This window comes from Cnephaeus nilssonii, assembly GCF_951640355.1.
Source record: "Cnephaeus nilssonii genome assembly, chromosome: X".
In the NCBI taxonomy this organism is placed as follows: Eukaryota; Metazoa; Chordata; class Mammalia; order Chiroptera; family Vespertilionidae; genus Cnephaeus; species Cnephaeus nilssonii.
Window position 1 is genome coordinate 123,096,291 of NC_137071.1, and position 25,990 is coordinate 123,122,280.

General features: G+C 40.9%; 1 protein-coding gene across 3 annotated transcripts; it reads right to left on the reverse strand.

Annotated features, from left to right (window-relative positions):
• Positions 1 to 8,196: 8,196 nt before the first annotated feature.
• Positions 8,197 to 24,780, reverse strand: NBDY (negative regulator of P-body association). Of its 3 annotated transcripts, none has more exons than XR_013813201.1 (3): positions 24,481 to 24,780; positions 21,826 to 21,860; positions 8,197 to 9,000 (listed from the first exon to the last, which is right to left on the reverse strand). XR_013813201.1 is itself a non-coding variant. In XM_079764904.1 (2 exons), exon 1 carries the CDS (start codon positions 24,711 to 24,713, stop codon positions 24,507 to 24,509), a length of 207 nt encoding a protein of 68 aa, XP_079621030.1. In that variant the 5' UTR covers positions 24,714 to 24,780; the 3' UTR covers positions 21,880 to 21,971; positions 24,481 to 24,506. The 3 variants fall into 3 exon arrangements, 1 of the variants encoding a protein (XP_079621030.1); XR_013813202.1 differs by having other exon boundaries at positions 21,723 to 21,860; XM_079764904.1 differs by lacking the exons at positions 8,197 to 9,000; positions 21,826 to 21,860 and adding an exon at positions 21,880 to 21,971.
• Positions 24,781 to 25,990: the final 1,210 nt, after the last annotated feature.

Here is a 25,990-nt window from a genome sequence, read left to right on the forward strand (position 1 = left end):
AGGAAACCCAGATAGAATAAAATGTATGCTGACATTATATGTAATGCTGATAACGTAGAAGACACCGAACAAACAGAATTATACTCATCTTATTTACCAAATATTTTCAAATTTCATGTTAACTTGAACAACCTTTGAACTTGTCCCTATGTTTCTGGTAGTTTTAATAATGTTTAATTTATATTAGTTCTTATTTATCTCTAAGTCAATTTAAATAGGAGTCATAAAATTTTTATAAGTTACTTTGGTAATACCAGCTGGAGATAGAAAAATATCACATATACATAACATAAATGCATACATACACACATGGACAGACAGCTGCAAATAGAGATCTTATCTATTTTATTGCAAAAATTAACCGTGAATGAGGCAACACAGCAATAAATAACTCACTGGTTTATATAAAATAGCTGCCTCTCATCTTATTCCACTTTATATTTACATCTCAATTGTGTTTCTGACCAAAACGGAACAAGTAAAGGTTACATGGTCAATATGAGAGATAATGCTTTTTACCCACATTTGTGGCAAAGACTCATGTGCCCTGACCAGGATGCGAACCATGACCTCCTGGTTCATAGGTCAATGCTCAACCACTGAGCCATGCCAGCCAGCTGACTTCAACTATTTTATTTTGATACTAGAGGCCCGGTGCACGAATTTGTGCACAGGTGGAGTCCCTCAGGGTGGCCTGCAGGGATTGGGCCCCAGCTTGCACCCCCAGCCTTGCAGCCCCACAGCCCCACCTGGAACTCTGCTGTGGCCTGGCACCACCCCCTCACCTACTCCACCATCCCACCTGCAGGGTGATGGATCGGGGCCAGGGGCTTACCGCCACTGCTGCTGGTCACTGTCTGCAGGGCAATCAGCAGGGCAATAGAGCAATCGTCAGGGCAATTGGGCCCCCACTCACACCCACCTTGGCCTGGCACCTCACAGCACCTCCTGCATTGAGCATCTGCCCCCGGTGGTCAGTGTACATCATAGCAACCGTTCGGATGGACACTTAGTATATTAGCCTTTTATATATATACTAGAAGCCCGGTGCACGAAATTCGTGCACGGCGGGGGGTTGTCCCTCAGCCCAGCCTGTACCCTCTCCAATCTGGGACTCCTGGAGGGATGTCTGACTGCCCGTTTAGGCCCGATCCCACCAGGACTGCTGGCTCCCAACTGCTTGCCTGCCTGCCTTCCTGATTGCCCCTAACCACTTCTGCCTGCCAGCCTGATCACCCCCTAACCACTCCGCTGCCAGCCTGGTTGATGCTTAACTGCTCCCCTGCCAGCCTGTTTGCCCCCAACTTCCCTCCTCTGCCAGCCTGGTCATCCCTAACTGCCCTCTTCTGCAGGGTTGATCACCTCCAACTGCCCTCCCTTGCAGGCCGGGTGCCTCCCAACTGCCCTCCCCTGCTGGCCATCTTGTGGTGGCCATCTTGTGTCCACATGGGGGCAGGATCTTTGACCACATGGGGGCAGCTATATTGAGTGTTGCAGTGATGATCAATCTGCACATTACTCTTTTATTAGATAGGATAGATGTAATCTTATGAAGTTTGTAGACTATATTTTAGGCTGAAGTGATATCTAATGGCTATCTGGAGGTCACTAAAATTATCTGATTGGCCCTGGCTGGTTTGGCTCAGTGGATAGAGCGTCGGCCTGGGGACTGAAAGGTCCCAGGTTCGATTCCAGTCAAGGGCATGTACCTTGGTTGCGGGCACATCCCCAGTAGGAGGTGTGCAGGAGGCAGCTGATCGATGTTTCTCTCTCATTGATGTTTCTAACTCTCTATCCCTCTCCCTTCCTCTCTGTAAAAGATAAATAAAATATATTAAAAAATTATCTGATTGGATAAACAATTCAGTCTGTTTCCAATTAGCCCTTTTCCTTTTCAGCCTCAGGCACTTGCTCTTGTTGAACCTTGAGAGATCCCAATAGGGGCATGGGACTAAAGTTAGGCAACTATAGGGACTTGATGGGTTGAAGAAAAAAAAGAAATGTGTGGCAGGGATGGGCAGAGTGAAGGATGAAGTATGAATTTGAAGGGGGACATATTAAACAATCCAAGAGAGTGAATAAAATATCAGAGGTGTTAAACAGGGGAGGAAAGAGTAGAAGCAATGAAAATGGAGAGGTCTTAGAGGAGCCAATATGGGAAGACTGCAAGATTCTCCAGGAGGCCAGAAAATTCCAAATTATCCTCAGAAAAATCATGGCAATGAGAAGAAGATGGATGGAGTTGGCAAAAGGAGGTAGACAAAATAAACAAACAAACCAAATAGAAAAACACTTATAGATACAGAGAACAGACTGATAGTTGACAGAGGGGAGGGATTGGGTAACTGGGTGAAAAAGGTGAAGGGATTAAGAAGTACAACTTGGTAGTTACAGAATAGTCACAGAGATGTGGATAGCAGCATAAAGAGTATGGCGTAATGGCTGTGTGTGGGGCCAGGCGGGTGCTTGGGGTGCCGGGGAGACCACTCTTTTTTTTATCGTTTTAAATATATTTTAATTGTTGATAGTTTTACAGATGTCTCCAATTTCCATCTCTCCTTTACCCCCCTTCTCCCAGCCTCTACCCTCCCCCCAGGACTTCAGGGACCACTCTTTAGACTACATGATTTGTGACCACTGTGATGTACATCTGAAACTAGTGCAGAATGGTGTTGAGTGTAAACTGTAATTGAAGAATCAATCAATCAATTAAATAAAAAAATAAAACCAGTAAGAAGGATGCACCCCCCACCTCAGTTCAGGATCAATGGAAAAAATGTGGAAGAGACACAGTAAGGGCTACACATATTGCAAACATTTCCCTTGTGAAAGAAAAAATAAAGGAAAAGCAGCAGTAGTAGCAGCTTCTCCCAGGAGCCAGGAAATACTGGTTTAAGGCCCTTACAGGACATCACTGTGTTACATTAAATTCTTTTACTCTCTCTGGATCTGCTCCATGCTCAGTGCAAGAGGTGAAGTAGTTAATCTCAAATGCCCAAACAGCTCTAGAGTTCTTAATCTCTTATCACCAGCAAACCTTGTTTGTGTATGTTTAACGCCCTAACTTCCGTGTACCCAATGAATTATCTTCTATGTATCTAATTAACAAATTTCCATTTTATCTGCTGCTTCAGAATGAGGCAGGAAGTTCAAGAGAAAACAGAATGAAAAAAGATTACTGAAATTTAAACAGTGGACACATTTGGAATGTTGAAGGAAATAGCCTGTAGCAAGAGGATCAGGAAGTAGTATAAAATAGTGCAGGAGTCACAAATAGTGATGTTGGAAAGGGAGAAAGGACCCAGGTCATGAAGACCATTTGATGCCAGACTGAAAAGGTGGTCTTCATTCAGCAGGGAGATATTTTATGAATATCCTGCAGCTCAGAGTTTTCCTGGGGCACACTTTCACCTACAGACTTTGAATTCACACACTGCACTTTCTCATTTCTCTTTTGTGGTGCCATTAATTATCAGAGGCCATATCAATAGAGTTAAAGCTTTTGCAAAGGACACCACCACAATGAATATAATAATACATTTTCATATGCACTGGCATATTTAAACCTGATTTTATGTAAGTTTCAGGGTATCCAAGTGAACAATGTGAAGGGAAGAATTCTATTTCATAACACCTAAATCACAAGAGCAGGTAGGACAATGGATCTAAGACAAAAGGCAATGTAAATTATAACTGGCTGGCCCTATAAAATTATTAGGACAATAGAGGAAGAAAAATGCAGGACCAGGTGAGTTTTAAAGCACTATGCAAGCAATGTGCCTTGAAAACAATCATAGGCTTTGTCCTAGTAAGACCCGCCCTCCCACCCCACCCCAGGCATCTACCTGAAAACACTCTGAAATGCATGTTCATGGTCAAAGATATTCCACATGGTTACTAGAATGGTACTGCCTTGTAATAGCTGAGCATGAAGGAAGTCACCAGGTAAACTAAGATATAGCCATTGATGGAATGGCATGCAGACATGGTAAACCTGAATACCTTGTGGGGTTGCGGGTGGGGGAGCCAATGCTATAATGTGGAAAAGGGAGAGTCCAATGTTAGATTAAAGAATTAGGTATCTTTCCCGGCTGCTGTGGCTCAGTGGTTGAGCACCGACCTATGGACCAGGAGGTCACGGTTCGATTCAGGATCAAGGCACATGCCTGGATTACAGGCTCAGTCCCCAGTAGGGAATGTGCAGGAGGCAGCTGATCAATGATTCTCTCTCATCATTGATGTTTCTATCTCTCCCTCTCCCTTCCTCTCTCTAATCAATTTTATATATATATATGAACTAGTCACACCTTCCTTAAATTACAAAAAAAGGAGGTATCCTGAAGTTGTAGTGTTTTATTTTATTTTTTATTTTTAAATATATTTTTATTGATTTCAGAGAGGAAGGAAGAGGAGAGAGAGATAGAAACATCAATGATGAGAGAGAATCATTGATTGGCTGCCTCCTGCAAGCCCCCTACTGGGGACAGAGCCCGAAACCCAGGCTCTGTGCCCTTGACTTGAATGGAACCTGGGACCCTTCAGTCCGCAGACCGACGATCTATCCAAGGAGCCAAATCAGCTAGGGTGAAGTTGTAGTCTTTCAAATGTGCCTCTCCTTTGCTAAGTCTGTATAGAAGCCAGTGCTTTCCCCTGGTAGTTCTGCTCTTCCCCCAGGGTTTTGGCAGGCTCTGAGGTCTTGTCTTCCTATAAGTCTTGCCCTCTGCTGGTACTAGGGGTAAAACTGAGAATGCAGTGGTGCTCCTGTTAAACAAAACATTTTCACAGCTGAAAGCTTTTCTGAAGGAACGGTTTATGCAGCCAAAATGCTAGCTAGAAAGGACTAGGTCCTGGTGCATACAGACCGAACTAGCAGAAGCAGGGCTGGGTGAAAACAACAAACATGCCCTCTATTCTGGAGTTGATGGATGCTTTGTTGTAGTTTGGGGAAAAAATGGGTAAGTTGTTTTGAAAAAACGTTTACATTAGCTGCAGATGGACAGAATGGGAGAAAATGAAGCAGGGCTAGTTCTGTGAGAGGTTCACAGTCCTTAAGGAAAACGTTTTTGCTCCTTTGGATTGGTGGTGGGCAAGAATCCAAAGTTCATGTGTAAGCAAAAAGCTGGAGTGCATGCTGGTCGGTGGTGTCTGGCTATTCTCTTTAGTTAATGGAGGAAATAGCCACCTGGAAATTAATTCAAATATTCAACATACATTCAGGAATTACATAAGTAGTCTTTTGTTGGGTTTGCCCTGCAGTTTTTTTTAAATTTATTTTTCAATTACAGTTTATAGTCGATATTATTTTTATTAGTTTCAGATATACAACGTAATGGTTAGACAATCATATACTTTACAAAATGTTCCCCCCAATATTTTCAGTACCTACCTGGTTCCATAGTTATTACAATACTAGGGGCCCAGTGCACAAATTCGTGCACCTTGAAAGGAACTGTGGGCTGTGAGGCTGTGCTGGGCAGGGGCGGGTCTTGGCCCATCCTCCACGCCCCCGCCTGGCCCCTCCTGCCATGGCCCCTGTCTGCTGGCAGCCCTGCTCCCGCTGCCACTGCTCCCACATGCTGGTGGTGCTGGGCCACTCACACCTGCTGATGCAGAGTGATTGGGGATGGTACCAGCAACGGGTGGAAGTGGGGCCAGCACTGACAGTGGGTGCGAGCGGTAGCTGCTGCCCCGATTGCCCCTCAGGAGTAGGGGGAGGTGGAGAAGCACTCAGGGGCAATTGGGGTTGGCAGCTGCCGCTCGCACCCCCTGACGACGCTGAGCATTTGGGGCTGGGGCTGGGCGCTGAGTGTTGAGCACCGGGTGGGACCGGGGCATGTGGGAGCAAAGAATTTTCAGTAACCACCAAAGGCTTGCCCCAATGACAGCGACCGGCGCCCCATCTTAGTCTGGCACCCTGGCTCACCTGCTCCACCATCCCACCACGGCCAACTCCCTCCATGTTCCGCACTCTGCTGCCTGCTGCCAACGCCTGCCATGTTCCACGCGCCCCCTGGTGGTCAGCGCATGTCATAGCGACTGGCTGTTCAGTTGTTCCGCCATTCAGTCTATTTGCATATTAGTGTTTTATATATATAGTTGACAATATTCCCTACGCTGTACTTTACATCTCCATGACTATTTTGTAACTACCAATTTGTACTTAATCCCTTCATCTTTTTCACCCAGTCCCACAACTTCCTTCCCATCTTTCCATGTACTTTAACATATATATATATATATATATATATATATATATATATTTTGCCTTGGCCAGTGTTGCTCAGTGGATAGAGTGTCGGCCTGCAGACAGAAGGGTCCCAGGTTCGATTCTGGTCAAGGGCATGTCCCTCGGTTGCAGGCTCCTCCCCAGCCAGGGCCAGGCCTGGTTGAGGCTTGTGCAGGAGGCAACCAATCGATGTGTTTCTCTCACATTGATGTTTCTCTCTGTCTTTCCCTCTCTCGTCCACTCTCCCTAAAAATCAATGGAAAAATATCCTTGGGTGAGGATTAACAAACAAAAAACAAAAAAAAAATTTTAATTGATTTCAGAGAGGAAGGGAGAAGGAGAGTGTCAGAGCGCAGCCAGATGGTGCTCTGAGTTGTTCTGGGTCCATGTATTCTCCTACCTTCTCCCATTCGACTATGCCAGGGCAGGTCCCTCTTGATCCCTGCCCACTGTACTAACTGTTGGGAACTTAGTCCAAGTTCCTCCTTTATCTTCTGCTCACAGAGACAGAGGTCAATTCTCTGCAGCGGGACAGACAGAGAACCCATGAGAAGTTGTGGGTATATACTGGTAAGAATGAGTCTATTGCATGGCCATCAGACAAGACAGTCCTTTATAGTAAAGTCCATATAGGCAGGCAGCCAGACACCGGCTGGTGAATACATATCTTTCTCACATAGTAGTATTGATCCCTGTACCCACAGTCCTTGTCTGAGCAGTTGCACGCTGCCCCAGACTCACCGCTTCACATTATAGCGGCACCTGCGCTCTCCTTTAGAGCTACAGCCTCAGTAACCTCTCTGGCTCAGCAGCTCCTCCTGTCTCCCCTGCCCAGCACACTGGTTGGTTAACATGGTAGCTATGGCTGAGCTCTTTAGCTTCTCCTGCACACATTCTCTGTGTCTACTGCCGCTGCTTCTCTGAGCTTTCTGGCCTCTGCTCTGCTGCTCTCTCTCTGCTCTGTCTAGCAGACTCCTGGTCAGTAACCTGTATATTACTCCAGAGACAAAGAAGGCTAGTTGCCAACAGTGACATCAATCATATTTTGGTTACAAAAGAGCACAGTGTACTATGTGTCCTTGCACCTGTGGTATCTTGGCCTGATTAGGATTCCCAGGCTCAGAGACCTTGTCCATCCCATTTAGGCACATGCCCAGAGCGGCCTTTGGCCATTCTGGTGTATTGATAACAAGGCCTCTATGTTCCCACTGGCCTTGACTATCCAGAGACCTGGCATGGTTCCCACAGAGAGAAAGGGAGAGGTAGAGAGAAACATCGATGAGAGAGAATCATGGATCGGCTGCCTCCTGCACGCCCCCCCCCCCCCCCCACTGGGGATCGAGCCCACAACCCAGGCATGGGCCCTGACCAGGAATCGAACCGTGACCTCCTGGTTCATAGGTCAATGCTCAACCACTGAGCCACACTGGCTGGGCTTTCCATGTACTTTTTAACTGAGTATCCGCTCTTATCTCTTCCTTCCACCCTCTGACCTGCTGTAATTTAATTTAGGACATCTCAGAGTTTTCTCCTTGTCGCTTGGATGGTGGCCACCAGCACACTTTCGCCATGGAATGTGAACTTGGATGAAATGTGGTCCTCCAATGAGGGTGGGGATTAAAAAAACCTCATTGACAAAGGCAAAGCAGAATGGTATGGACCCAAGAATGGGTGTTTTTTAAATAACAAGGTCCACACTTTCACAGGATATTTTAAAGGAGCACTTATACCCAAACACTTAAAAAAAGAAAAAGTATTTTTCCTAGAACTGATAAGGTGAGGCTGAGATTGAGAAAGAAGAGTTCGGCCTAATAAATTCACTCTTATTCTGACCTTTTCTGCCCCCACCTACCCCCCAATTCAGAATCACTGAAACCTCCAATGTGGCCCCTAGGCTTGCGCCTGTTGAACAAACTCAAAAAGTCTGGAGGCTTTGCTAGAAATAAATAATATGATTTATTAAAGGGTATTAGGGTTTACAAACTGGAAACACTGCTAGGAAATAGTCTTCCGAAACCAAAAAAAAAAAAAAAGAAAAAAAAAAAAGAAAAAAGAAAAGAAAGGAAAGCTAAGTGTCTTATAGTAAAAGGTACATTCTTGAGAAGAATGAGTCCTGTGTTCTTAGCCTCTGGATTAGTCCAAGATGGTAATTCTCTAGATGACCAGTGATCTGGATACATGAAAATCATTTCCTTAATCCTTCAGGGGTTAATCAAAGGGTTATCTGGAGGTTTGATATATATATATACAGGCATTGACATAGGACTGGAAAGTTCATAACTTTAAGTTCTCAGCCTTGTTAAGACAAGAATAGAATAGTTTCTTCATAGCTTAACCTACTTGATATTAGTAATTAGCAGCTTGATTATAGTGACTCCATTTTATTTTTTATTCCATTCCTACTTTCCCCCCTTTGATTAAGATTTTTCTCTCAAAAACCATCATAGATCAAACAAAACATTTTAAACCCCCTCGATGCCAAGGTGCAATGCCTTTCTTGGGTCCATTATGTTCCTTGTAGGGGGGGTATGGGCAAGGGACATGCTTGCCATATATGAGTTTATATTCAGCTCAATATTTGTTCCAATTTTTATGTTGAAGCCTTAGGATAGGTCCAATCAGGACATGATTATTACATACAAGTTTTAAAACCAGTCTCAGTCTTGAAAACAGTTCAGTTATCAGTTGTCTCTCATTTCAGGAGGTGATGATGCAGGTGGTTCCCAAAGATAGGCCTATGGTACAAGCAATCTGGTATTTACTAAGAGGCATCCCTATGGAGACAAAATGATAAGCAACAGTTATTCATCAATGCAGAGTATAGTCCCAGTTTCTCATTCCTGAAGGCTGACAGTTGAAAAGATTTCTAGATGGTTGAAGAATCTTAAGGTGGAGTAAAGGGGTGGGGGAGAGACAATCTGATAGATTGCAATATAAATGTCTCTGGTGATTTTTTCTGCAACTGGCATTGAGATCGACCATGTATGAGGTGTTGTGATTACTCTGAAGTTTCTATTAATTTGCTTCACTTTAACTGCATGGATTTTGGAAAAGGGCAGTTTTAATTCTCAATGATTGCAAGTCAGAAGGGTGGGAGAGAAATTAGAAATGTTTGGAGAGTCAGGCAGATGTTATAGGAAACAAGAATAATTCTGGATCCAGTCCAATTTGCAGGTAGGAAAATAAAAACCTCCAAATATAATGAATAGCACTAGAATCTAATATCCAAAAAGGTATAGTACTGAAACATGATTTTTCAAAAGTCCCCCTCATTTTTACAAAAGATAGCCAAATTAAGAATAAGGTGTTTCTAAAATATGTCTATTTTAAAAAAAATTTCTGCTATTTTTATAGAAGCAGCAAAATTAGTCATTATAGGCTTTTAAAAATCTGTTTTGCTGGAATTCTTCTTTTTTAAAAATATTTTTAAATTTATTTCGGAGAGGAAAGGAAAGGGAGAGGAACGCCAACGATGAGAGAGAATCACTGATTGACTGCTTCCTGCAGGTCCCCTATTGGGGGTCAAGCCCGAAACCCTGGCATGTGCCCTTGACCAGAATCAAACCTGGGACCCTTCAGTCTACAGACTGGCGCCCTATACACTCAGCCAAACTGGCTAGGGCTGGAATTTTTCATAAGGTATCTTCAGATTGAATTTTATTTTATTTTACATAATCTTCACCCAAGGATATTTTCCCATTGATTTTTAGAGAGTGGAAGGGAGGGGGAGAGACAGAGAGAGAAAAATTGATGTGAGAGAGACACATTGATTCGTTGCCGCCCACACATCCCCTGACCAGGGCTGGGGAGCCTGCAACTGAGGTATGTGCCCTTGACTGGAATCAAACCTGGGATCCTTCAGTCCACAGGCCAACACACTATCCCCTGAGCCAAACCAGCTAGGACCAATTGTCCTTCTTGATATTTACTAAAAGGAGTCGAAAACTTATATCCACACAAACCCCTGCTCATGGACGTTTACAGCACTTTATTCATAATTGCCAAAACTTAGATGAAACCAAAATGTCTTTCAGCAGGTGAATGGAAAAAAATTAGTATAGTCAGACAGTGGAATGTTGCCATACTAAAAAAAAAAAAAAAAAAAAAAAAAAAAAAAAAAAAAAAAAAAAAGAGCTATTGAGACATGAAAAGACATGGAGGAACCTTAAATGTATATTACTAAGCAAAAGAAACCATTCTAAACAGGTTACATATTGTATAATTCCAAGTATAAAACATTCCAGAAAAGGTAAAACTATGGAGACAGTAAAAAAATCAGTGGCTGCCAGGGGTTGAGAGGAGAGGGATGAATAGGCAGAGCATAGAGAATTTTCAGGGAAGTGAAATACTCTGCTTGATACTATAATGATGAATAAGTCATTATATACTGTTGTTACCCATAGAATATATAACATCAGGAGTGAACAATAATGTAACTATGGACTTTGGGTGATTACCTGTCAATTTAGGCTCATTCATTGTGACATCATTTGTGCCACTCTGGAAGGCAATGTTGATTATAGAGTAGGCTATGCATGTGTACAGGCAGGGGGAAGATGAGAAAACTCTGTAACTTCCTCTCAATTTTGCTGTGAACTGAAAACTGCTCATTAAAAAGTCAAAAAAAATTAGTATTATCAATAATGAATGGGACAGACTGCCACTAAATACATCCTTCCGCTTCCTCCTGTCTCTCTCTGCCATTGTGGTGTGTGCGGTTGATTCTCCTTCACCATGTCTTCTCACAAGACTTTTGGGATCAAGAGGTTCCTGGCCAAGAAACAAAAGCAGAATCGGCCCATTCCCCAGTAGATTCGGTTGAAAACTGGTAATCAAATCAGGTACAACTACAAGAGGAGACACTGGAGAAGAATCAAACTGGGTCTATAAAGAATCCCACATGAGCCGAAACCGGTTTGGCTCAGTGGATAGAGCGTCGGTCTGCGGACTGAAGGGTCCCAGGTTCGATTCCGGTCAAGGGCATGTACATTGGTTGCGGGCACATCCCCGGTAGGGGGTGTGCAAGAGGCAGCTGGTCGATGTTTCTCTCTCATCGATCTTTCTAGCTCTCTATCCCTCTCCCTTCCTCTCTGTAAAAAATCAATAAAATATATTTAAAAAAAAAAAGAATCCCACATGAGAGATGGCTGACATATTTATGTGGTATCCAGGTTGCCTGCACCTTTAAATGATTGAAAAGATCACTACTGTCTGGACAGTTGGGCATTTTAATGGGTAAATTATTGGAAGCATGACTTTTCTCCCTGCAATAGTAGGTTAGTTCAGTAATAAATGTGAGACCTTTTAAAAATAAAAATACTACTACTACTACTGCTACTGCTGCTACTACTACTATTAGTAATGATGATGATGCCCTGGCTGGTGTGGCTCAGTGGATAGAGTGTCAGCCTGCGGACTGAAGGGTCCCAGGTTTGATTCCAGTCAAGGGCATGTACCTTGGTTGCGGGCACATCTCCGGTAGGGGTTGTGCAGGAGGCAGCTGATCGATGTTTCTCTCTCATCGATGTTTCTAACTCTCTGTCCCTCTCCCTTCCTCTCTGTAAAAAATCAATAAAATATATTAAAAAATAAAATAAAAATTAAAAAACTATAAAGGAAATTGTTAGGACAATTGGGGAACTTTGATCTAAACAGTATATTGGATAACAATGTTGAATTAATGTTCAATTTCTCTGAGTGTGACAATAGTAATGCCCTGTTCTTAAGAGATAAACACCTATGTGTTTAGAGCTGAAGTGCCATGGTATCTGCAAGTTACTTCCAAATGGTTAAGCAAAAACAAAGTGAGTGTGTGTATATACTTATAAAGAGAGATATGTAGCAAAATAAACAATTGATGGATCAACCCAAAGAATGTCTGAAAAGTTAAAATTGTATTTAAAACAGCTGGTGAAGAAAAATGTTTGAGGATATAAAGCTCATCTTTCCTGCTAATTATAGATCCTGCTGTTAACTTCAGAAATAAATCAATGCATTCACTTTTGTTGGCAGAACATTTTTCTGAAAAAGAAAAGAAAAATGTGAGTAAAAGAATGGAAAAACGAATACCATCCAAAGGAAGTTTTGTCAAACAAAAGAGACTTTAAATGCAAAAAGGAAAATATGTCACTAAAAATAATAAAAAATGTATCTATTTCAGACTTTTATGCATATAATTACAGAGCCTCAAATATATAAAACAAAAATTTACAGAATTACAAGAATATGACAAATCCACAATCACAGTGGGAGATTTAAAGCAAAATAGAGAAAGACTCATAGATAGAGAGCAGGATGACAGCTATAAAGGGGGTGTCAGTTTGGGGGCTGGTGGGGACAAGTGGAGGGATTGAACAAAAAAGAAAAAGAAAGAAAAAACTCATGGAAGTAGACAACAGTGTGGTGATTGCCAGGGCGAGAGGGAGGGGGAGGGGTGGTAGAGGAGGGTAGGATGGCATAAATGGTGATTGATGGAAATCTAACTTAGGGTGTACACACAATACAGTATACAGATGATGTGTTGTAGGATTGTGCACCTGAAAACTGTCTAATTTTGTTAACCAGGCTCACCCCACTAAATTCGCTAGAAAGAAAAAAATAACTTTCTCCATAATTGATAGATTTAGCAACTAACAATATTCATGGTGATATACACTGAGTGGCCAGATTATTATGCATTCAGAGATCATAATAATCTGGCCACTCAGTGTAGAAGAATCATAAGTTTAATGGACATTTATAGAACCCTATATGCAATAATTAGAATATACAAAATCTTTTCAACCTCACATGAAACATTTAAAAATGAATCATGTTCTCTATAACATAGAACAAAACTCAACAAATACTAGATTATCAGTATCATATAAACCATAATGTCTGTACTATGTTTAATTAATTGGAAAAGAATAACAAAATGTTAAGCTAAAAAAGATTTATGTACCCATGTCTTGATTTCTAAGTACCATTTCCCATTAGAAGGTATAAGAGTTCCATAGAGAAGTGGTTAATGAAGCAGGAAATATAAGATAGGCCTGAATGTAAGGAAATGAATATATTCTGAGGTCAAAGTATGTATCAAAGAATGATAGGGACATGTCAAAAAGACAGGGAAGTCAATTTGAACTGGCAACTATGGATAAATCTAGGAAATGAATAATAATAATGATAGAAATAGGATAATCATGAAATAAAGTAAAAATTATGTTTCCAAACTAACATAAATAAATAAAAAACAAATATATGGACAAAAAATCTCTTCCTTGAAATAGAATACCAACTAATAAATGCAGTAAAAATGATGGAATTTGAAAATTACCATTTTACAGTCATCACAGTAAAAATTGAGTCAGTCAAGAATTGTCAGGGGCTGTCAAATCAGTGGATTTTAGTTTGTTGAGAAACAGGATATTTACCCAGTTTCAAAGTATCCCCAGCAAAACCATTAAATGCAAAGAGAAAAGTGATAACTTTATAGTGATGGAATCTAGCAAGCATTATCTTAACCAAGTAATCAAGGTTAACATTATTTCTAAGGGGTCAAACCAGTATCATGTGCCACTGATATGATGCCCTGAGAACAGTACAACATTACTTCTCTAGTTTTCCTGCCAAAATGCAAAAACAAAATATAATAATGAGAAAATGACACACAAACTTCAATTGAGGGGCATAATAATTTTCCTGTATTTTTAAAAATTGTCAGTGTCATGAAAGACAAAGATTGGTTGTACTATTTCAGGTTAGGGAAAATTAAAGAGACATGAAAACTAAATGCAATGGATAATCCTAAATGAAAACTTTACTAAGAAAATAGCTATAAAAACATTAGTGGGACAATTGGTCAAATTAGAATATGGCCTAGATCATAATAGTGGACCACAAATTTCAAACTATACTACAAAGATATAGTAGTCAAAACAGTGTGGTATTAGAGGCAGGTCCAAGATGAAGCAGAAGAGGACTTCGAACCAGTCCCTCCCACAAACACTTAGATGTAGAGCAATTCTTCCTGACAACTGAAGGTTGACTGAACAGTTTCTGCACATCAAACTAGAAAGGGAAACTGCATGGAGAAGGTTGGGGAACCACAACAGCTCTCTGGGACCTGTGGGACCTCTCCAGAACCAAAGGTGGCAGTGAGCACCATTGTTAACCTTCCCCTTCCACCTAAATAGTGCAGATTGGACCTCTATCCAGGTGCTTCCGCAGACCTACAAAGCTGCTGCAGGACTTGCCCAGCATCTACTCAATCTGGCCCAGGATACCAGGGTGCCACTGCACATACCTACAGTGGGATGACTCACCCAGAGCCTGCTCTAGCCTTGAAAGCCAGACCAAGAAGGGGTCACTGCATGCACATGCGCACTGGGCTGCCTTGCCCAAAGGCTGTACCAGCCTCAGACAGCTGAGACACTGTTGCATGTGCACACACTGAGCACACTACCTGGAGCCACTACAAGTGCAAGTGCACTGGGCCACCCTGCACCAAGCGTGCAGTGGCCCCAGCCAAGCAGTGTACCAGGTGCTGCTTGTGGCCAATATGACTCCAGATGGCCTGCCAAAACCTCCTTGTACACACAGTCTAATTCAAGAACCACTTTTTTCAAGATTGGAAGAGAAAGCTACTCAAGCTACATAAACATGAGCAAAATGAAACTTTGTAGAATTGAAAAGCTTCTGCACAATGTAGGAAACCATCAACAAAACAATAAAACAACCTACTGAATGGGAGAAGATATGCACAATGATATACCCAATAAAGGGCTGATATCCAAAATATATTAGGGACACATACAACTCAATTTAAAAAAAAAGATAAACAACCCAGTCAAAAAATGGTCAGAAAACATGAAAAGACATTTCTCCAGAGAAAACATACAGATGGCCAACAGACATAAGATGCTCAATATCACTGATCATCAGGGAAATATAAATCAAAACCACAAAAAGATATTACTTCACCCATGTCAGAATAGCTATCTATATATATAAAAGCCCAAACAACTGTTATGACCAGTCAACTGAACAACTGGTTGACCAGTTGCTATGATGTGCACTGACCACCAGGGGGCAGATGCTCAATGCAGGAGCTGCCCCCTGATGATCAGTGCGCTCCCACAGCCAACCAACCTCCCGCGGTCCCTTCCCCCCAGCTAACCAGCCCCTATCGCCCTGATTGGGACTGGGTGAGACGGCCCCAATTGGCCCCGATTATTGGCCAGACCGAGGAACCCCACCCATGCATGAATTCATGCACCAGGCCTCTGGTGATCAATAAATCAACAAACAACAAGTGTTGGCAAGGATGAGGAGAAAAGGGAATGGACGTGCACTGTTGGTGGAATTGTAAATTGGTGTACCCTCTATTGAAAACAGTATGGAATTTCCTCAAAAAAATTAAAAATAGAACTAGCATATGACCCAGCAATTCTACTTCTGGGAATCTATCAGAAAAAGAAAGAAAACAGCTATGTGAACAGATATATGCACCTTCATGTTCATTATAGCATTACTTACAATATCCAAGATATGGAAGCAAAACCTGGGTGTGCAATGTTAGATGAATGGATAAAGAAGTTTGAATGAACAACATAGACTGATGAACAAGAACAGACCCAGAAACAAGGAGGCATGGATCAGACTGTCGGGCCTCAGAGGGAGGGTAGGGGAGGGTGGGGGTAAAGGGGAGAGATCAACCAAAGGACTTGTGTGCAAGCATATGAGCCTAACCAGCGGTTAAGGACAACAGGGGGGTGGGGGCATGTGTGGGGAGGGGGGTAGGATGGGAATGGGGAGATGAGGACAAATATGTGATACCTTAATCAATAAAGAAATTAAAAAAAAAGAAGTTTGGTGTGTGTGTGTGTGTGTGTGTGTGTGTGTGTGTGTGTGTGTGTAAAGAAGATTTGATATATATATGACTGAATATAGTCAGAAAAAAATGAAATATTACCATTTGCTACAACATGAATGGATCTAGAGAGTGATGCGCTAAGTGAAATAAGTCAGAGAAAGACAAGTAAGTACTTCATTATTTCACTTATATATGGAATCTGAAACACAATACAAAAACAGATTCATAGATACAAAGAATAAACTAATGACTGCTAGAAGGGTGAATGTATAGGAGATGGGTGAAAAATGTTAAGATGAATAAGAGGAACAAAATTCCAGCTATAAAATAAGCCACAGGGATATAGTGTACAGCACAGGGAATAGAGTCCATACTGTAATAACTTTGTATGGTGACAGATGGCTACTAGACTTAGTGTGGTGATCACATTGTAAGGTATATGCATTTTGAATCATTATATAATATGATATTGGACACTAATATAATATTGCATGACTACTATACTTTAATGAAAATTTATAAAAGGAGCAGTATGGTACTGGCATATAAAAAGACACTTAAAGCAATTGAAAAGAATCGAGAGCCCAGAAATAAACCCCCACATACATGATCACCTAATATTTGACAAGGAAGCCAAGAGTACTCAATGAAGAAAAATAGTCCATTCAATAAATGATGCTGGAAAATGGATATTCACATGAAAAAGAATGAAACTGGAGCCCTATCTTACACCACTCGCAAACATCGATTTAAAATGGATTGAAAACTTAAGGTAAGACCTGAAACCGTAAAAGTCTTAGAAAAAAAACATAGTGAAAAAGTTTGTCATAGGTCTTGGCAATGATTTTATGGCTATGACACTACAAGAAAAAGGAATAAAGGAAAAAAACAAGTAGGACTACATCAAACTAAAAGGCTTCTACACAGCAAAAGAAATGATCAACAGAGTATAAAGAAAACCTGTGTAATGAGAGAAAATAATTGCAAAGCACATATCTGATAAGAAATTAATACCCCAAATATAAGGATCTCATACAACTCAACAGGAGAAAACTAAGTAATCCAATTTTAAAGGGTGTACAGGGCCTGAATAGACATTTTCCCAAAAAAGATATTCAAATGGCCAACAGGTACACGAAAATTTGCTCAGCATCACTAATCATCAGGAAAATGCAAATCAAAACCACAATGAGATATCTCACACATGTTAGAATTACTACCATCAAAAAGACAAGTGATAACAAATACTGGCATGGATGTGGAGAAAAGGGAATCATTGTATACTGTTGGTGGGTATGTAAATTGTTACATATACTATGGAAAACAGTATGGAGGTTCCTCAAAGAATTAAAAATAGGACTACCATATGATCCAGCAATTCTCCTTCTGGGAATATAGCTGAAAAAAATGAAATTACTATCTCTAAGAGATATCTGCACCCCAATGTTCACTGACTGCATCATTATTTATAATAACCAAGACATTGAAACAAACTAAATGTTCACAGAGAGATGAATGAACCAAAAATGTGGTATGTAGTATATATACACTGTGTGGCCAGATTATTATGATCACTGAACACATAATAATCTGGCCACTCAGTATATATATATATATATATATATATATATATATATATATATCAGAGGTCCAGTGCATGAATTCATGCATGGGTGGGGTCCGGCCAGCCTGGCCAGGGGGAGGGGACATGGGCAGTTGGCCGACCTGCCTGCTGGTTGAACTCCTGGTCGAGGGGACAATTTGCATATTAGCCTTTTATTATATAGGATATACACTGAGTGGCCAGATTATTATGTATTCAGAGATCATAATAATCTGGCCACTCAGTGTATATTAGAATATTATTCAGTTATAAAAAGGTAATCCTGCCATTTCTGATATAATGGCTAAACCTGAAGACCTAGTGAAATAATTAAGACAGAGAAAGACAAATTCTGTATAATCTCACTTATGAATGAAATTTAAAAAGCCTAACTCATAGGAACAGAGAGTAGATTGGTGGTTTCTGGGGTGGGAGGGTGGGAGAAATGGATGAAGTAGGTCAAAGTATATAAACCTTCAATTATTTCAAGTTCTCAAGATCTAATATACAGCATAATGTACATCATACTATAGTTAATAATACAGTTATACTATATTTAGTTATATATAGTTATATAACTATAGTCATAGTATAGTACTATACTATAGAATAGTGACTATAGCCCTAGCTGGTTTTGCACAGTGGTTAGAGCATTGGCCCACCGACTGAAGGGTCATGGGTTCAATTCTAGTCAAGGGCACGTACCTGGGTTGCAGGCTTGATCTCTGACAGGTCAGGGCACGTGTAGGAGATAACCAATCCATGTGTCTCTCTTACATCAATGTTTCTTTCTCTTTTTTCCCCTCCCTCTCCCCTCCCTCCCTCCCTCCCTTCCTCCCTCCCTTCCACTCTCTAAAAATCAATGGAAAAAATATCCTCACGTGAGTATTAACAAAAAAATAGTGACTATAGTTAATAATTCTGTACTGTATATTTAAAAGTTGCTAAAAGAGTAGATCTCAAAAGTTCTAATCACACACAAAAAATGGTAACTGTGAGATGACTGATGTATTAATGAACCGTATTGTGCTCATCATTCTGTAACATATATGTATAGCAAATCATCACATTAAACTTAAAAAATGCTATATGATAAATATATTTCCATAAAGCTGGGGAAAAAATTATAGCTTACATTGTTCATTTGAAATATATACATGGAACAGACTGTCAGATCTCAGAGAGAAGGGTTGTGGGGGAGGGGGATGGGAAGAGATTAACCAAAGAGCTGATATGCATACATGCATAGCCCATGGCCACAGACAATTTTGTGGTGAAGGTCTAGGGTGGGACAGGGGCCAGGAGGAGGGGGGTAAAGAAGGGGAAATAGGGGATATCTGTAATACTGTCAACAATAAAAAAAGAAAGAAAAGAATAGCTGTTGATAACAACTGAAAAAAAGCAAAGAATAAAAACACAACAACAATCCCTGGCCAGTGTGACTCAGTGGTTAGAGTGTTGGCCTGAGTACCTAAGGGCCATTGGTTCAATTCCCACTCAAGGGCACCCATGTACCTGTGTTGCAGGTTTGATGCCCAGAGGGGGGCATGTAGGAGGCAGCCAATCGATGTTTGTCTCTCATCAATGTTCCTATCTCTCTCTAAAAATAAATTTTAAAAAACACACCACAAAACAAAATAAAAAGGAACCCCAAGAAAATGTGCCATACTATCTTGACTATGGTTATGGTCCCATAGATATGATAAAATACTCAAATTGTACATTTTAAACATGTACAGTTTATTGAATGTTAACTATACTGAAATAAAACTGTTAAAATGTTTTTTTAAACAAATAAATATATGTTTTTCCAAACTCATCCCTTTTTTCAGTAAGTATGACTGTATAATTTTGACAATAAAGGTTTATGGAACAATGCCACATTTTTACTAGTACATTGTCACATGTATTGAGGTCATTAAGAGAAAGAAATGGCTCTGAGGATATATACACTGAAGTATTTACAGGTAAAGCGTGATGACTGCAAGATAGTCTCAAACAGTTCAGAGAAAAAGGGAGAGGGAGGAGGTGAGAGGAAGAGAAAGAAGTGGAGGAAAGGGGAATGAGTGGGGGAGGAGGAGAGGAAAAAAGGGAAGAAGAAGGGGGAGCAGAATGATAGAAAATGATAAAGAATGATATAGAAATAGAGAATGACAGAGAATGATAAAGCAAACATGGCAATGTGTTAACTGGTAGATCCTGATAAAGGGTATATGGGAATTTGTTGTGATATTCTCACAAATTTTCTTTAAGTGTAGAATTAGATCAAGCTTTCAGCCCTAGCCGGTTTGGCTCAGTGGATAGAGCCTCTGCCTGTGGACTGAAGGGTCCCAGGTTCAATTCCGGTCAAGGGCATATGTCCAGGTTGCAGGCTCGATCCCCAGTAGGGGGCATGCATGAGGCAGCCAATCAATGATTCTCTCTCATCATTGATGTTTCTATCTCTCTCTCCCTCTCCCTTCCTCTCTGAAATCAATAAAAATATATTTTTAAAAAAGATTTCAAAGGTTTAAAAAAACACAAGCATAACTGTCAGCAATAATTCCATCACTGCATAGTATAATCACACTGTTCCATGTATTTAATGAAAGAAAAAGTTTTATATTGTCAAAATCCAGTAGGATGAGGAGCCAGTGTGTAATTCTGTTTTTTGTTACCAGAAGGATAAAAAACATGAAACACTTTAGAGCAGAAAATAAGTTAGTCTGTAATTGAACTAATGATTTCACAGTATGATTTTTAAAGAGACACGTGTTTGTAGATTTTAAAAATTACTCATGAGCAAAAAGAAATAAGTGAAATTAAGAAAAACTGAATGAGAAATCACTACATATAAAAACCTGTGAAATTCTTCTAAAGTGATAGTTAAAAATTTATAGTCATGCCCTAACCAGTTTTGCTCAGTGGATAGTGTCAGCCTGTGGACTCAAGGGTCCCAGGTTCAATTCCAATCAAGGGCATGTACTTTGGTTGCGGGCACATACCCAGTAGGGAGTGTGCAGGAGGCAGCTGATCGATGTTTCTCACTCATCGATGTTTCTAACTCTCTATTTCTCTCCCTTCCTCTCTGTAAAAAATCAATAAAAAATATTTTTTAAAAAAGAAAAATGAAAATTACTGAGCTAACGGTCCAAATAAATAAATATAAAAAAAGCAAACAGAAAGTAAAGAAAAAATGATAAAAGCAAAAATTACTAAAATAGAAAACAAATTATTCAATGGTGAGACCTGATGAAATCAAAAGCAGGAAATGTATTAGAAATTGATTATCTTAATTTATCACACAGTCACACTATCATATTAGTGGAGAAATAACCCATATGATCATGGCAATAAATACAAAGTACCTGGAGAAAAACTCCATAGTCATTCATAAGAAAAACTTTCAGCAACTTAAGAATAGAAAAAAACTTCCTGAGCTGAAAGAAAAATCTACTAAAAATAATGAAACATTTGCAGAATTCCCTTGTAAATTCAGTAGGAAGACAAGGAAATTCTCTATCACTTTTACTATATTTTGTTGTACTGAAGATCCTAGCTAGCACAGTAAAACAACCTGAAAAATTGCTAAAAATACTGGAAAAGCTAAAAAAATTGGAAAGGAAGAAACTGCCATTATTCCCACTATAATTAATAACAGAGAATCCATAAATTATTAGAATAAATAGAATTCAGAAATGTTGCCACATATTAAATCAGTATGTAAATATATGTAAATATATCAATCCTATTCCCATTTACCAGAAATAATCAGCTAACGTGGTTTAAAAGACACATTTCACAGTAACAACAGAAACAAGGTAATTAGGAGTTAATCTAACAAAACAGCTTATAGATTGCATTATTATGTGGTATATATGGTTTCATATAGTGTAGAAAGTAGTTTCAATTTTATCATTTGGTGATAACTTTTTTTTTATTGGTGATAACTTTTTGATTTTTGTTTGGCTAGTCATTTGTAATGTCATGATCAAGTGTAGTGTCATAATCAACTTATTTTTCTTCCCCCTTTAATGAGTTCTTGGCAAAGACATTACCTTAAAAAATCACAATTTTCCAGTGCAGAAGAACAGAAAAATCAGGGTAGCATTGTCAATAACCTTCATTGTTGTCACTGGATAAACTATTTTATGAACGCACCATGAAAATGGAGTCATACTGCAATCCCTCCAAAACTGAAAAATAGTAAAATAAGGTAAAAATCATTTTTTCTGTTGTTGTTTATCTTTCTCCTGGCCTCCTCAAGTTCTTACGCTCCACCATGCCCACATTTCAATTATATAGTCCTGTAAAACAGTTACAGAGATAGTATTAGAAAAGGTTTATTGCATAGCAATAATAATAATTAACAATATTAATAATCCTATCTAATAAAAGAGTAATATGCAAATTGACCATCACTCCAACACACAAGATGGCCGCACCCATGTGGTCAAAGATGGCCACCACAAGATGGCCTGCAGGGGAGGGCAGTTGGGGGGGGACCAGGCCTACAGGGGAGGGCAGTTGGGGCTGACCAGGCCTGCAGGGGAGGGCAGTTGGGGCTGACCAGCCCAGCAGGGGAGAGCAGCTGGGGTGACCAGGCCAGCATGGGAGAGCAGTTAGGGGTGACCTGGTTAGCAAGGGAGGGCAGTTAGGGGTGATCGAACTGGCAGGGGAGCAGTTAGGTGGCAATCAGGCTGTCAGGGGAGTGGTCAGGGGGTGATCAGGCTGGCAGGCAGAAGTAGTTAGGGGGTGATCAGGCAGGCAGGCAGGCAGGCAGGTGAGGGCAGTTAGGGGTGACCAGGCTGGCAGGGGAGCAGTTAGGTGTCGATCAGGCTGGCAGGAGAGTGATTAGGGGGTGATCAGGCTGGCAGGCAGAAGCAGTTAGGGGCAGTCAGGCAGGCAGGCAGGCGAGCGGTTGGGAGCCAGCAGTCCTGGATTGTGAGAGGGATATCCGGTGGGATCGGGCCTAAACGGGCAGTCGGACATCCCTCAAGGGGTCCCAGATTGGAGAGGGTGCAGGCTGGGCTGAGGGACACACACACCCCCCCCCCCCGCCCCGTGTACGAATTTCATGCACCAGGCCTCTAGTAAGCATAATAATAAGCATAGACTATGGAAGCCCTTTAGAACAGTATTTGGCACATAAAGATATTCAGTAAATATTTACTATTATGATAATTTTCAACGATTTGAATCACTGGAAGGAATTAAGTAGCTCTTGCACTTCTTGCCATATCTAAGCACTGCTATCCCTCTGCTCTCCCACCCTCTGCCACTACTGGTTTGGACACAGAGCTAAAGTTGAGGGAGGTGAGGCTGTAAGGAATGGCCAGGCAATGCTTTCAGGTAAAATAGAGCTCATTCATTTTCTATGCACTGCCACCAACCCCTAAATCCAGAACCCTCTAAGTTGCTACTGTTTTCTTATCATTCATTGACTTACTTATTCAAATATCTGTTTCACTCCTACTATGTACCAGGCACTATTCCTTGGTCATACATCCCTTCCAGCTGCCAGCACAATGCCTAGTCCATTGCAAGGGCTTCATAGAGAGGTTTATTGCAGAAGTGAAGAAAGGATGGCCTGTCTCCTTTAGATTACAAGCAGCTGTGAGGCTCAGATCAGATTTGATTTTAGTTTTTGCATTCTATAAACTGATGCAAATAGAAGATTGTTTCTCTGATGTTAAAAACTGGCCTCCTAAAATACATCATCTTGCTTGAAAATCTTCCATGGTTGCTGATGCTCATGGATTAAACTGCATATTCCTTTAGTATAACATTCAAGGCCCTACAACATTCTATCTCACCTCCTAAGATCTTCTAACAGATTTCAGAGTTAGAGCCAAGCTTTCCCCAAAACAAACCTGTCTTGGGGCTTTTGTTCTAGAAACAAAAGTCCTGAAAAATACTCTCTCCACCTCCGCAGGGCAGATGTCACTCACTCTTTAAGGCTCACCCACATTTCCCTTTTGCTCCCTGAAAGTTCATGATTACTATCAGGCAGAACGAGTTGGTCCATCCTAGGATGCTTCCTGAATACACTGAACAAGCAAACATTATGGCACTTGGGTTTGACTTACCATATTGTCACTGCTTTTACTTATTAAATTCTCCTACCATACACAGAGAAACACACACTTACGTAGCTCACTTTATAAATCCCTCTATTAGCACAGTGCTAGGCATAGCAATTAGGCCTTGCATACACTGTTGTTCTTAATCTGGAGCTAAGCATTTTTAAATGGAAAAGTTTCAAATGTACACAAAAGTAGTGAGAACATTATAATGAATCACCATAATACATCGTCTAGCTTTAACAATTATCAACTGATGAACCTTTAGTTCGTACCCCCCACCTGGACCCCACTAAATTACTTTTGCGTATATAAAAACATTCAAGTCTATTTCTTAAAAAATATAACCCACAATTGTCACAAATGCTACAGGATGGCCCCCAAAAATGTATACACACACTTTGAATAATTATAAAGGCAGTGTTTATTAAAATGCATTTCCTTTTCAAAATTGAGCTATCAGCTGTTGAAGTGTGTATATATTTTTGGGGGGTGGGGAGACCCTGTATATTTAAAATAATTACTTAATGTCATTAAATAGCCAAAATTTCATCCAAGCATAGTTTATGAAAGAGCTATTTCATGTCTGCATATGCTTTCTTCAATTTTTAAATCGTGGAGAGAACAGAGGGGGGGGCGGGCGGGGGGGGGGGGGTAGAACAGGAAGGCGAGCTAGGAAACGCATAATTAAGTTTCTGAGAGCCAGAATGTCCCAGATGAGAAAGAATCTGACCTGGTTTAGGGTGGGAGAAGTCTATTCTATGACTTCTCCGGAGGAAGAGGGTGCGACTTCAGGCCGGGAGATGCCGGAGGAGGTGCGGAGGGAAGAGGGGTACCTCCGTTTGGGGTCCCTTCTGGATAATCCCACCGTGGAGCTAGGAGGCAGCGCTTTCTTGGAGGCTTGCTTTCTCGCGTGTTGGCAGATGGGAGCGTGGATCTCCCGGAGGGACAAGGTTGGTCCCCCATAAGGATTCTAGGACCTGGGCGTCAGCTCTCTCTGGTGGGCCCCAGCCAGGCAGAGACCTGAGATGGCGGCGGGTCCCCTCCCCTCCAGACCCAGAGCTTCCTCCGGGTTTCTCTCCTACCGTATTTCCTGTATCCCGAGACGTATATCCCCTCTCCGCCTCCGCCGGGCTCCCTACCCTACCCCATTTTAACATCTCTGCAAGGATGGGTCTTTACGAAAGATGCGTTTATGTAACAATGTTTTCCATCATCTCTCCCCCTTAGTGTAGCGAATGCTATGGACAGTCGTATACAATCTATGCAATTTTATGATTAGAAGAAATTGAGGGTTACTCCTAAATCATAAACTCTGCATCGATTATTGACCGGCGCGAAGTGGGAGGGGCGGGTTGGGCGAACAAAGAAATTATTGAAGAGCTAAGGGCTTTAGGATCGAGTTGCAGACGACTCTTTCAAAAACAATATACACCCGTGATAGTTTACGAAAGTGCAAAATAGGACACTGGAACTGACCTTGGAAATGGATGTGGAAAATAAATTCACCGTATGTCATGGAATCTAACATCACTTTTTTGTTCATATTTTAGCAAATTAGATACCTCTGAAGGCTTACCTTTTAAAAAATGTTTCAGCATCTGGGACATCTTGGACAATTGATGGCATGTCATACTTTAATTGGCAATGTTTATTTTCCCCCCGAGAGTTGTGGAAAATAATGATTCATCTTACTATCGCAAGTTTTATATTCTATGATATACGGTAGCAACCAGAAGGGGGGGTGCAAATTGGCTTAGAAGAAGAGGCTACTAGAACTTACTTCAACATTCACACCCATCCCCCTTTGGCTACAGAGGCACTGGACCACACATTTCCAGCACTGTCCTCATAAAAAAAAAAAGGGAATAGTTCAATATCAAAATATAACGGCACTTTGAACATTCTGCTAAAAGCACACTTTTCGATATTTAAGTAGTTGATTAAACACTTGGAGCGTTACTTTCCAGGAGATAAAGCTTTTTTTTTTCCCTTGCAGAACTAGTGCCATAATCAGATATAATGCTATTAAAGCGCTTATTAACCATGATTGCCTCTCGTCCCCACCGTCACTGCCTTCCTCCAAGTACCAGCGCAACCTTTAATGCAAATTAGATGCTCGGAAAATGTTGGGCATATAAATGACCCTGTAGTTTTCTACCAATAGGTTAAGAGAAATATGTGAAGGGGAATCAAGAGAAAAAAGTTCTAGAGCTAGAGGAGGGGTTGGGACTAGACGTCTA

Coding starts and splice junctions, on each gene's coding strand:
- NBDY (XM_079764904.1), bottom strand. CDS start 24,713: ATGGGGGACCAACCTTGTCCCTCCGGGAGATCCACGCTCCCATCTGCC.